This window comes from Puma concolor, chromosome D4 (assembly GCF_028749965.1).
Source record: "Puma concolor isolate L17-30 chromosome D4, mPumCon1.1.hap2, whole genome shotgun sequence".
NCBI lineage: Eukaryota > Metazoa > Chordata > Mammalia > Carnivora > Felidae > Puma > Puma concolor.
In genome coordinates, this window is record NC_141679.1 from 60435874 (window position 1) to 60448452 (window position 12579).

Sequence of the window (12579 nt, forward strand, 5' to 3'; positions counted from 1 at the left end):
GGTGCTTCCCAGATAGAGTTGCATATCAGGAGCATATGGAGAACTTAAAAAAAAAAAAAAATTCCTAGGTCTCAGTCAACATCTAATAATTTAGAATCTCTGAAGGTAAGATCCAGGAGATTGTGGTGTTTTGTTTTGTTTTGTTTTGTTTTTGACACTTTTCAGGCAATTCTGATGCACAGCTAAGTTTGGAAGCCAGTTGTCTTATTTAGTCCTTATTTGGTACTCCTCTCCACAGGATTTTGCCAAATGGTTGTCTATCCCTCCTTGTACTCCTCCAGTGATGGGGCGGGGGGGCTCACTGGCTTTCAAAGCAGACCCTCCTATCCCTCCTCAGCCAGCACTGATTTGTGAGGAAGTATTTCCTCTGCCCCCTATAACTTCCCCTCACTGATCTGGCTCTGCCTTCTAGGACCCTGCAGATGTCTGCTTGTGTCCTTTGGAAATTTGGAGGGCAAAAACTTGTCCTGTGAGTTCCAAGGGGTGGATACCCCAGTTTTTTACCTGTTCCTCACAGGACACAGACTTCAACCTGTCTCTATGGGGCCACTTCCTATCTGCCAGCTGGCCTCTGGCCACAGCTTTCCAAACTGTCATGAAAACTGATACTCCCTTTGTTATGGACTCACTACCTCTACCAATGAGGCTGTTAACTGACCAAATAATCATTGAATCAGCCCATCATGGAGTGCCAAGCACCCAAGACGTGCTAGGTTGGCCATGTGCTGTGGGAGAGCAGAAGGGGCTTAGGCAGGGGCTCCACACTTCTGGGGAAAACCAAAGCAGGACATGAACAGAGCTGTGGCAAGACACAAGATTCACTGCTTTAGTGAAGAACTACATTTTGCAGCAAGGGCTGTAAACATCCTAAGAATGACATGGTAACAGAAGATTCCATAGAGATGTAGCTTAAGAAAAAATTATATGAATCAGTCAGGGTCGAACAGGAAAATGTGAGTGCTAAATATGTGCAGAGGTAGGGATTTAATATGGAGAGTCAGGTGCTGATAGAATTGTTGGAAGGGCTGGAGGGAGAAGCAGGGAGAACTAGTCCTTCAGGACAGATTCCCAGAACAAAGAAAGACATGGCTCACCAGTCTCTTTACTGTCTGAGGCCACCTCGGGTGCTCTTAGGTCCAGACACACCCCTGCAGCCGTGATTCAAAGAGCAGGTAGTAGGAGTCTAGAAGCCACAGCCACAGCCCCCACCCCATACCCAGGAGGAACACCAATGCAGAATCTTCACAACCTGCCTTCACAATCTCCTGCCTCCAAAGGGGCAGGAAAATAACCTCCACCTTCCACAGCTGGCAGGGGTACTGCTGTTTGGAAGCAGCCAGTTCACTCCAGAACTCTAGCTGCAAACAGGGCTACAAGAGCTTGTAGCTTCCCACTCTCTCCAACCAGAAGGAAGGCACAGTGGAGGTGGAGCGAGTCAGAGATGTGTGCTTAGCACGCTTTAAGACAACAACAAAACGGACACAATCTAAGTGTCCATCAGCAGTCTACCCTACCATGGAATTAGGTGCCCACTTTGGACAGGGTGATGTTGCTTTTTAATTAATGTGACATGGAAAAGGTTCATAATAAATCACTAAGTGAAAAAAAAAAAAAAAGAAAAGAAAGAAAAAAAAGCAGGCAGCAAAATAGAGGTCACCATAAGATTTCCTTTTTATTAAGTGGATTTTTGAAAAATACAGAGGAAAAAATATGGACAAGATAAATGGCAACTTCTGGGTGAAAGGATTGAAGGTATTTTTTTTCCTAGAGATCAAAACTAGAACTTCATAATGATGTAAGCTCAATACATAAATCAAAATAATCATAAATATATATGTACCTAATATATGAAGCAGAGACTGATGGAATTAAAAGAAGAAATAGATCCACAATCGTCACAGATTTTAACATTTTTCTCAGAAATTGATAGAAAAACTGCATTGAAGGTATTTTAAAAATTCTTTCATCCTTTTCTGTGTTTTCCAAGCTTTTCTACATTGTGCCTATATTCTTTTTGTCCTAGGGCAAAAAAACAAACAAAGAAAGATGCATTTTTAAAGTGCACCCAAATAAAATCTTAAAGTTACAGGGAAGAAGAGCGGCGAAGGTGGAAGACAAGGGAGGCACAGAAGAGGTTAAGCAGAGGCTCGAGGATGAGGACCTAACTAGGTGCACCTTGCGGGAGAATATGCAAAATGTAACTGGAGTGATCACTGTGATTTGGGAAAGGCCTGCCCCATTCTGGGTCTTTGTTTCCGCTTCTAAAGGAGCGCTTTAGGACCGCACCATTGAGCCGCTAAGCGACGAGGGCGTTCTTGCTTGCCGTGAGACTCGGGGGTGGGGAAGGCGGTGGCTGGGTTACCCGGGAAGTGGGGAGTGCTGCCCTCCCCTATCCCCGGCCTTTCCAGCCCCGACCGGCCCACGCCTAGAGGGAGGAGCGGCCTTGGCCCCGGGCCGCAGATAGGCCCTCCCAGGGACGCAGGCGGAGCCTCGCGGCTTGGGGTAGAGGCCGAGCCGCTGCGCAGAAGTGGGACCGGCGTTGGGCTAGCGGCTGGAGGCTGGGCTAGACCTGGAAGAGCTTGAAGCTGCACCTGGACCCGAGCCTGCCGCAGGTAATTAGCACCCTTCTCTCTCGATCCCGAGGGCAGGCTGCAGCTTCCAAGCTTGTGCCTGCCCCCGGGGCACGGAGTGATTTCTATTGGGGCCCAGAGGACTTAGATCCCAGCAAACCTTGCCCGCCTTAGCTAGAAATCATAGCTCACGCCCATCCAGCGCACTCCAGCCTAGAGCCCCTGACCGGAGCCAGGAAGCTGTGACCCGCGCTCCCCTGCCCGCAGAAGGTGAAGTTGGTGCCACGTGCTGGGTGATCCAGAAGGGCGGCCAGCCCTTGGCACAGTGGGCACTAATACCAGGAACTGTAAGAAATTGCCCACAGTCAGAGGAAACACAAAGCTGAGACTATGGGAATCCTGGCTGAGACTCCTACTCTTACTTGCTGTGTGCCCTTGGTGAGTCCCCCTTAGCCTCTCTGATCCCCAGCCGTCTTCCAGAACGGGGGTCATCATCTGCCCAGATCACCCCGGGGGTTGCTGGGAGTCTCAGTGACTTACTGCTAAGAAAATGACTTGCAAACTGTAAAGTGTGCTGTGCTGTGAGCAGTGATCTTACTATATGCAAGTGGAAGATCTAAGCACAGACCCTATTTATTTAAGCCCCTAGAGGAGGAACAGCCTTGGCTTAGCATGAAAGACTTGCCAGCCTTGGCCTATGACTATCTCTCTCACCTGGTTAGCCCCTCCACTCCCCCACCCCTGGGTTGTTATCCCTCCCCTGGGATCCCTCCCTCCTCAGACCCAGGTCTGTTGGACCCAAAGTTTCTTGTGTCTCAACACGGCACAGAGCTCTGAACAGGTTGGAACCTGAGTGTATCCCTTATAGGTCTGCTGGCTCAACCACCCTCCAAGGGAGGGCTCTGATTTATATGAAGCTGGGGGACCTGGCTGGGGCTTTGCTTTCCAGGATTCCCAGTGGCAGAGGGTGAGCCATACAGGGATGGGGAGTGGGGGTGGAGAAGGCAGGTGCAATTCCTTTTGGCTGCTGGGTGGGTCAAGACTGAAGTGAAACAGAGAAGGTGAAGGGATTGATGTCCTGGCTAAAGAGTAACTGTTTCAATGAATCTGTAAGTTTTATACCCCATTTAAATTTCATTGAATACATTTTATATACTGTCTTAATTTTATAGTTGGTTTAAAAAGTGGTTTTTTTACATTTATTTATTTATTTTGAGAGAGAGAGAGAGAGTGAGAGCAAGCCGGAAGAGGGGAAGGGCAGAGAGGGAATCCCAAGCAGGCTCCGTGCTGTCAGTGCAGAGCCCCATGAGGGGCTCGAACTCACGAACTGTGAGATCATGGCCTGAACCGAAATCAAGAGTCAATGCTTAACCGACTGAGCCACCCAAGTGCCCCTTTAGTTGTTTTAATAAAGTCTGCCCTGTTTTCAGAGTTGTAGGCAAGAATAAACAGGCCCTTCTTCCCAGCTGCTACCAGACTTGCTGCACTCCTGGGAAATTGAGACCTTTGCCCTGGGTCTGGCTGGGCCAGTGTCTGAGGTCAGCTCTGATATGCTGGGGTGGAGGCTTACCATGCTTTTTATGTGCACAGCTCTGTTCAGTGTAGCTCCTTGAGGACTTTCACATAAGAGGAAACTGAGGCACAGAGGTAAAGTGAAGCAAGCCCCTATTTCAGAGGTAACTCTGTCTGTCAGTCCCTTGGTTTCTACCCATTATTAGGTCAAATCGTGAACAGTCTTTGTGGAAATTTTGATATATATCACTGAATAACTAGCTGTTGGGCAGCTGCTCTGTAGCAGGCATTCTTCGAGGTATCAGGGACACAGCAAAGCAGGGGAAAAAAATGTCGGCCCTCTTGGAGCTGATGTTTTATTGGGGAGAGGCAGACAATAACATGTGAGTGTGTAAATATACTATTTGGTGTGTCAGATGGGGAGAAATAAGGCACGGGGTAGGGGACAGGGTGCTGGAGGTGAGAAAAGTTGCACGTTTGTAAATTTTACAAAAGGCAGTCAGGGGAGGCCTTGCTGAGCAGGTGACATTTGACCCAAGACCCAGAAGAGGTGAGGGAGTGAGCTGGGGGAAAGATGGGACATGAAGGAGATGGGCCAGAGTTCTTTAGGGCCTTTGTACCCCTTACAATCCATGTTTTTAGAAGTGACACCCCTTTATGCTAGCATCTTGGAACATCTTAGCTGGTGGGCCTTTGGGGGACCACTTTGTCCCCTGTCACCCGTTCACTCTGGTTCCCCCTGTCCCCCTCTAGAGTCGTGAGCATGCTGCGCTTCCTGGTGCCTGTGCCCCGACTGCTCTGCCTCTATGGCAGGACTGCCCCATACTCTTCGGCAGCTGCCCTCCCCAGCCCCATCCCGAATCCAGACATCCACTACAACCAGCTGTTCATCAACAATGAGTGGCAAGATGCAGCCAGCAAGAAGACCTTCCCAACAGTGAACCCCACCACAGGAGAGGTCATTGGCCACGTGGCTGAAGGGGACCGGGCTGATGTGGATCGGGCTGTGAAAGCAGCCCGTGAGGCCTTCCGCCTGGGGTCTCCGTGGCGCCGGATGGATGCTTCAGAGCGGGGCCGGCTGCTGAACCGCCTGGCTGACCTTGTGGAGCGGGATCGTGTCTACCTGGCCTCACTGGAGACCTTGGACAACGGGAAGCCTTTCCAGGAGTCTTATGTCTTGGACCTGGATGAGGTCATCAAAGTATACCGGTACTTTGCCGGCTGGGCCGACAAGTGGCACGGCAAGACCATCCCTATGGATGGCGAGCATTTCTGCTTCACCCGGCACGAGCCTGTTGGTGTCTGTGGCCAGATAATCCCGTGGAACTTCCCCTTGGTCATGCAGGGCTGGAAGCTCGCCCCAGCGCTTGCCACAGGCAACACTGTGGTCATGAAGGTGGCAGAGCAGACCCCCCTTTCTGCCCTGTACTTGGCCTCCCTCATTAAAGAGGCGGGCTTTCCCCCTGGGGTGGTGAACATCATCACTGGCTATGGCCCGACGGCAGGAGCGGCCATCGCCCAGCACATGGGTATTGACAAAGTTGCCTTCACCGGCTCCACTGAGGTGGGCCACCTGATCCAGAAGGCGGCTGGCGATTCCAACCTGAAGAGAGTCACCCTGGAGCTGGGCGGGAAGAGCCCCAGCATCGTGTTGGCCGACGCTGACCTGGGCCATGCTGTGGAGCAGTGCCACGAAGCCCTATTCTTCAACATGGGCCAGTGCTGCTGTGCAGGCTCCCGGACCTTCGTCGAAGAATCCATCTACGATGAGTTTCTCGAGAGAACTGTGGAGAAGGCTAAGCAGAGAAGAGTCGGGAACCCCTTTGAGCTGGACACTCAGCAGGGGCCCCAGGTGGACAAGGAGCAATTCGAACGAATCCTGAGCTATATCCGGCTTGGCCAGAAGGAGGGGGCAAAACTTCTCTGTGGTGGGGAGCGTTTGGGGGAGCGTGGTTTCTTCATCAAGCCCACGGTCTTTGGTGGTGTGCAGGATGACATGAGGATCGCCAGAGAGGAGATCTTTGGGCCTGTGCAGCCCCTGTTTAAATTCAAGAAGATGGAGGAGGTGATCGAGAGGGCCAACAATACCAGATATGGCTTGGCTGCCGCCGTGTTCACTCGGGACCTGGACAAAGCCATGTACTTCACACAGGCACTCCAGGCTGGCACAGTGTGGGTAAACACCTACAACATTGTCACCTGCCACACGCCATTTGGAGGGTTTAAGGAATCTGGCAATGGGAGGGAGCTGGGGGAGGACGGGCTAAAGGCCTACACCGAGGTGAAGACAGTTACCATCAAGATTCCTCAGAAGAACTCATAAGAATGGCCACCACAGAGACCCTCCTCCAGTCCAGGAATTCCATAATCACCTAGACCAGCGGTTGCCAAATCATTTTTTAGCCCCAGCCCCCACTTTATTTGTCCCAAATGAACTCTTTGAGGGAAGCTCACCAAATAAAGCAATTGAAATGAGAGCTGCTCTAGTTAAAGCAGGGTTGGGGACTGGGCTCAAAGTTCTACCCACCTGCCCTTTGGTCCCAGCCCCCTTGGTGGCCCTGAGTTACTTCCATGAAATCTTGGGAGTCTAGAAAATACATTGAAAACCACCTGGACAGTGGCTTTCAGTTCTTCCTTCTGATCCAAGAACTTCCCAGTGGATTAACCTGATGGCTTAGACATAGGATGGGAAGGCATTAGGAGTTTCGAACTAGGTGGATGCCAAATCTTGGCCCCATTTTTCAGTGACTTAACCTAAAAATTAAGGATGCTTTTCCTTTTTAAATTACCAGTTATCAGGCTGTTTCGCTTGCTTACCCTACATTTTGTTACTGATTTTCCTTCATTTGAGGGAAGGAGTGGGCAAAGAATGCATTTATATAACCATTCCTTTAAAGTAAACAACCCAAGTGTCCATCAGTTAGTGAGTGGATAAGCGAAATGTTTCCATGGAATATTCCTTGTACTACTCAGCCATAAAAGGAATGGAGTACTGACACATTCTACATGGATGGACCTTGAAAACATTAGGCCGAGTGGAAGAAGCCAGACATACAAGGCCACATATTGTATGATTCCATTTATAGGAGATGTCCAGAATAGGCAAATCCAGAGACCCAAAGTACATCCGTGGTTGCCGGGTATTGGGGGAGGAGAGAAGGGGGAGTAACTGCCAATGGGTATAGGATTTCTTTTTGGGAAGTTTTGAAGGGTTCTGAAGTTGGATAGTAGTGAGAGTTGTACAGCTTTGTGAACATACTAAAAAGTGCTGAATTGCACAGCGATTCACATAAAAGGATGAATTTTATGATATGTGAATTAATTTCAATTAAAAATTAAATAAAAAATACTCATAATTCCATTTGCAAATGAACTTTGGGTCAATATTCTGTTACAACTGAAAATTTTAGAGTCGTGGGGATGGAAGGGACCCAGGTGGGCATCCAGTCAACCCCCAGCCAGGTACAAAAGTCCCCTCCCCAATATTTCTAGTTGCATTTTTGTTTTCTCTTGGCTGAGTGACAAAGTGCAACTTGAAGGCCCATAGAGAAAAGCCCTGCCTCCTGCCTAGAGCAAGTTCATTTAGGTTCCCATTTCAGGGCTTCCACATTGTCACCCAGCCTCTACCCAAACACACTGCCCCTCCAGCAAAGCCCAGCATCAGGGCCATTCTGACATACTAGGGGTTTCCAGACTTTCACACCTCAGAGTTCAATGTATTTATTGTTAGTCTTCTGACCTCATTCCTCATCTGAAGGGAGAAATTCCAAGTCAGCCAGACCACGGTACAGAAACAATGCTGATCCTCTCTCTCCTCGTCTTCCATCTTTCTAGACCTCACGAGTCCCCATATTTCCCGGTCCACTCAGTCTTGGAAATGCACAGCGTTGGTTGTCATCTCTAATGTCCTGTTATCTCACCGAGGCATCGAGGTGATTTTGTCATGTGTCTTCGGGAGTGGGCCAGAAACTGCTTCCTGAGGCCCAAACAGACCCCTCTTCTCCCCATCCTAGGGCCTACTTTCTGCACCATTTGTCTCAGGCTGGGGTGACCCTGACTGCCCTTGCAGTGCACACCTTTTACCTATTTCTCGTGGAGGCCATTGGTAGGGGGAGGTGGGAGGGAGCCGGTGGCTGGGTGGGTGGGGGTCTCTACTGACTAACAAGTAGCATCCTAATGTTTTCAGCCTGGTTCCTCATTTGTTCTCTACTTCTAAACCAAGAGGGACTGTCAGAAGGTGTCCCAGTGTGGGTGGGACTGCGAAAAGACGATCTAATAGGTCTCACTTCCGATCCCTGAAATTCTGAGACTGAGGAGTCAGGTCAGATTCCTAGTCAGCCGAGCCACCAAGGCCCCTCTGTCCTCTGTCATTGCTCTGGTTGTGGGAGGTGTGATCAGGAGCCTGACCTGGACAGCGTTAAGGGCAGGATTTCACTTGGTCCTAGATGTTGCAATTCTAGGCCACCACCCATTCAACAAATTTGCACCAAGCACCTCCTCTGTGGAGCACGATCTCTGCCAGTCGTCTTCACACGCCAGCAAAGCTTCACAATCTCGTAAAGTAGGCAGTGGGCTGACCCCTTTTAGATGAGGAAGTGGGAACTGAGAGGTTTAGCCTGCAGCTCATTTGGACTCATTTTCTCAGGCATACACTAGGGGGCAGAAAGGGGGCCAGTGTCTAACCATACCTTGAAACCTCAAGAGCCATAGCAATGCTGTTGAACAAGATCAAACACCCTGCTTCTCTGCTGGATCCACCAAGGCTCCCTTGATCAGATCCCGGATCCCAGATCCCAGGCCTTTTAAAGAAGTATAGTTTGGGTTGACTCTATTCTGGGTGTGAGGCTGACCTCTGGTGGTCACCTTGTTAGTTAATTTGCTTGGATCATTCATTCATTTGGGGGGGGGTGGACAGGCTCAGGTGCCAGTTCTAGGCAGGTTGTGGGGAAAGAGAGTTGAATGAGGCAGTCCTGACCCTGCAGGAGCTCACAGTGTGGCAGGGAGACTATTTCCAAATGAGATGAAAGTTCTGTGGTAAGTAGAAGCACAGAGGCCATGAGGTCACGGAAAGAAAGAAAGAACATTAGGCCGACACAATATTTATAAGGCACCTATAGTAACATATATGGACTCATGGAATGCTTCTAACCACCCACAAGGTACTTATTATTAGCATTCCACTTGCTAAATAAATGTGGAGGCCCAGAGGTGTTCAGCTATTTTTTTTTAAATTTTTTTTAACGTTTATTTATTTTTGAGACAGAGAGAGACAAAGCATGAACGGGGGAGGGTCAGAGAGAGGGAGACACAGAATCTGAAACAGGCTCCAGGCTCTGAGCTGTCAGCACAGAGCCCGATGCAGGGCTCGAACTCACAGACCATGAGATCATGACCTGGGCCGAAGTCGGCCGCTCAACCGACTGAGCCACCCAGGTGCCCCTGTGTTCAGCTATTAAGTGGAGCCAGGATTCAAACTCAGGTGTCCTGACTCTACTGCACCCCACTCGGCCCAAGGGAGAGGCCCAAGGGAGGGGCAGGGGATCTGTTGGATGAAAAGGAGGTAACCAGGCAGACACAGGAAGCATGTTTCTGGGAGAAGGGCCTGGGGTTTGTGAGACAGTATGGAGGGTGTGAGGAATGGTGTGTGGAAAGGACAAACCTGGGAAGAAAGGCCTGAGAGGAGGCAGGGGCTGGATTATGAAGGGCTGTAGGCCCGACAAGGAAGTTCACATGCTGTCCAGCAGTGGGAAGCCATGAGGGCTTCCCAAGGAAAGTGATAGAATCATATTGTAGTTTCTAAAGCTGGTTATGCTTCAGTGGGAGGATGGGTTGGGGGGTCGGCCTTGAGCTGATGACACTGCCAAAGTGATGCTGACCTGAGCCAGGTGTCAGGATGGGTGGCAGATCCTGGCAGCCCACAGGTGGGCTTTCAGGTGTGGTGACAGATTGTGGCAAAAGGAGAGTGAAGTTACAGTGACCCATTCTCCCAGCTGGGGACCAAGTGGCAGTAGTGCTAGCATTATGAAAGGGAACCTAGCTGGAGGGGCAGATTTGGGGACAAGGTGCTGAGTTCATTTATTTGCTCGCTTATTCAACACATTGTATTCAGTGCTGACCATGTGCTAGGAACTATTATTCCAGGTGCTGGGGACACAGTAGGGAGCTAAATACCAGTCCTGGACCTTTTCCCTGATGGGGGAGGCTGACCACAAGTAAAATAAGTGAAACAGTCTGTCAGATGGATAAAAGAAAAGTCTAGCTGGGAAGGAGAATAGGGAATGTGTGTAGGGTGGGGTTGGAATTATAGTTTTCAATAAGGTGCTCAGAGATGGTTTCACTGAAGAGATGACAAAGGACTACAAGAGTTATGGAAATGGCAGGTGCAAAGGCCCTGAGGCTGGATGGAGCACATCTTGGGGGCTCAGAGAACACAAAGGCTGGAAGCAAGGAGCCAGAGTGGAGCAAGCAAAGACTAGAGATGGAGATAGAGAAGTAGAGGGTCTTGGGGTAAGGGCAATTAGAGCCTTGAAGGTCACTGTGCCAATTGGGGCCTTTACTCTGCATGATGAAGGAGCCATCAGAGGTTTTTGAACAGAGCAGGGACATGATCTGACATGTTTTAAAAGTATCATGGGAGCTGCCATGTTGACAACAGATTGCTGGGAGAAGAAGGATAGCTTGATCCTGATAATGCCAACATCGGTGAGTGAAGAATGAGAATTCCATAAAGGGCACTAAGGAGAAGCAGCTGAGAACCATGAGGAAAAGACCTGAGAGGCAGGAGTCAAGAAGCCAAGGAAGGAGTGAGTTTGCAAAGGGAGGGAGCCCTCGGCAGAGTCAAGTGCTTCCAAGAGGTCAGGTAAGAGGACAGAGAAGTGTGCCCTGGCTGAAGCCTCAGGGTTCCCTCGAGACTTGGTAAGAGCAGTTTGTGTAGAAGGGTAGGGGTCGAAGCCAGACTACTGTAGATTGGGAGCACCACTTAATCCCCTCAAACCCCTGGGATCTATACATTAATCCTAGAATTGGAGGACCTTGGGAGGAAAGCAAGGAGGCACATTATGAGGGCCTTGGAGAGGCCCCGGACTCCCCACTCACTTAGGTAGAGGGGTGGACCAAGTAACCCGTTCAAGGCCATGGGGCTCCGTGGTGCCAGAGCGTGGCCTGAAGTACAGATTCCTGGCCCCCAGCCACATACTCTTCCCGCGTGTCCCAGCCTAACTTTAGTACCACAATAAACGCCAAGTTTGAGGGGGTCAACGCAACAACCGTTTATTTCTTACTTAATCTTGGTTAAGTAATTAACCAGTGGTTAACAAGTGGTTAATGAATAACGATGGTTAATTTCTTGTAATAATCTAATGCAGGTGTCCAGTTAATTGGCACTTATCTCCCACATGGAGATTCAGAGGCACAGATTCCTTCCATCTTGTGGCTCCACTGTCAGCAATGGTTCTTAACCATTTATGTTATGTATTCTTCTGAAAAGCCAATGAAAGCTACTAGAAGAGACTGCGCCCATGCCCATCCACATAAAATTCTGAACACTTTTGGGGCGCCTGGGTGGCTCAGTCAGTTGAGTGCCTAACTTCGACTCAGGTCACAATCTCCCGATTCATGAGTTTGAGCCCCACGTCAGGCTTTGTGCTGACACGCCAAGCCTGCTTTGGATTCTCTGTCTCCCTCTCTCTCTGCCCCTCCCGTACTCACGCTCTCTCTCTCTCTCTCTCTGTCCCTCCCTCTCTCTCAAAAATAAATAAACATTAAAAAAATTGTTTTTAAACTTCTGCACACTTTCACGGGGCTCACAGACCCATGAATCCATCTACAGAATCCCTAGGGGTCCACAGACCCAAGTGAAAACCCCCACGTGGGGCCTCAGAGACCTCCGTGTCAGCTGGTAGATGGGGACAAAAGTGTGGAGAGGGCCCACCTACTTCTTTAAAGCCCTGGACTCGGCATGGAACACATTGCTTCCATTCAGTCCACTGGCCCCAATGACCTGACCCAACCAAGGTGCCGGAGGAGGCTGGGAAATGTAGTTACAAGGACATTTTGACACTGGGGAGAGGTCCCCAGTTTTCAGCAGATAGCTCATCCCAGCTCTAACACACATGACACCTCCATGTGGGTGTGTGTGATGTTCCTCACAGAGATATTTTTAGAGTTTAACCCTCTCATGGGCCATTTGCACCCCACCTTCCAGCTTTGCTTATGTTATTCCTTCCTCCTTTCTTCTTTCCTATCCAAACCCAGCCCATTTTCTCAGACCCCTACTGAGGGCCCATCTCCTCCAGGATGCTTTCTCTGACCATCTTAATCAGCCATCTCTGGCCCCTTTGAGCTCATAAGGCCCACTCTTCATTTAGTTTTGTTCTGTGCCAGCTCTTTTTTGTCAGCATATAATGAAATGGGTCTCACTTTTTGTCCCACTGGATGGTGTCTTCCACAAGCCCCCCCAGCATGTCTGACCTGTCTCCCTGAGCCCCTGCCACCTGGC

At 49.8% G+C, this 12579-nt stretch overlaps 1 protein-coding gene across 5 annotated transcripts in view; it reads left to right on the top strand.

The window, feature by feature from the left end:
• The window catches only part of ALDH1B1 (aldehyde dehydrogenase 1 family member B1), a 241008-nt gene extending 233557 nt beyond the window's left edge, over nt 1–7451 (top strand). For 2 of the 5 annotated variants that reach the window (XM_086683547.1, XM_086683546.1), the window contains one exon: nt 4836–7451. In XM_086683547.1, the coding sequence (XP_086539673.1) occupies nt 4846–6405 (1560 nt within the window). In that variant the 5' untranslated portion in view covers nt 4836–4845 and the 3' untranslated portion in view covers nt 6406–7451. The other 3 variants (XM_025935125.2, XM_086683548.1, XM_086683549.1) reach the window with 3 other exon arrangements.
• The last annotated feature ends 5128 nt before the right edge of the window (nt 7452–12579 follow it).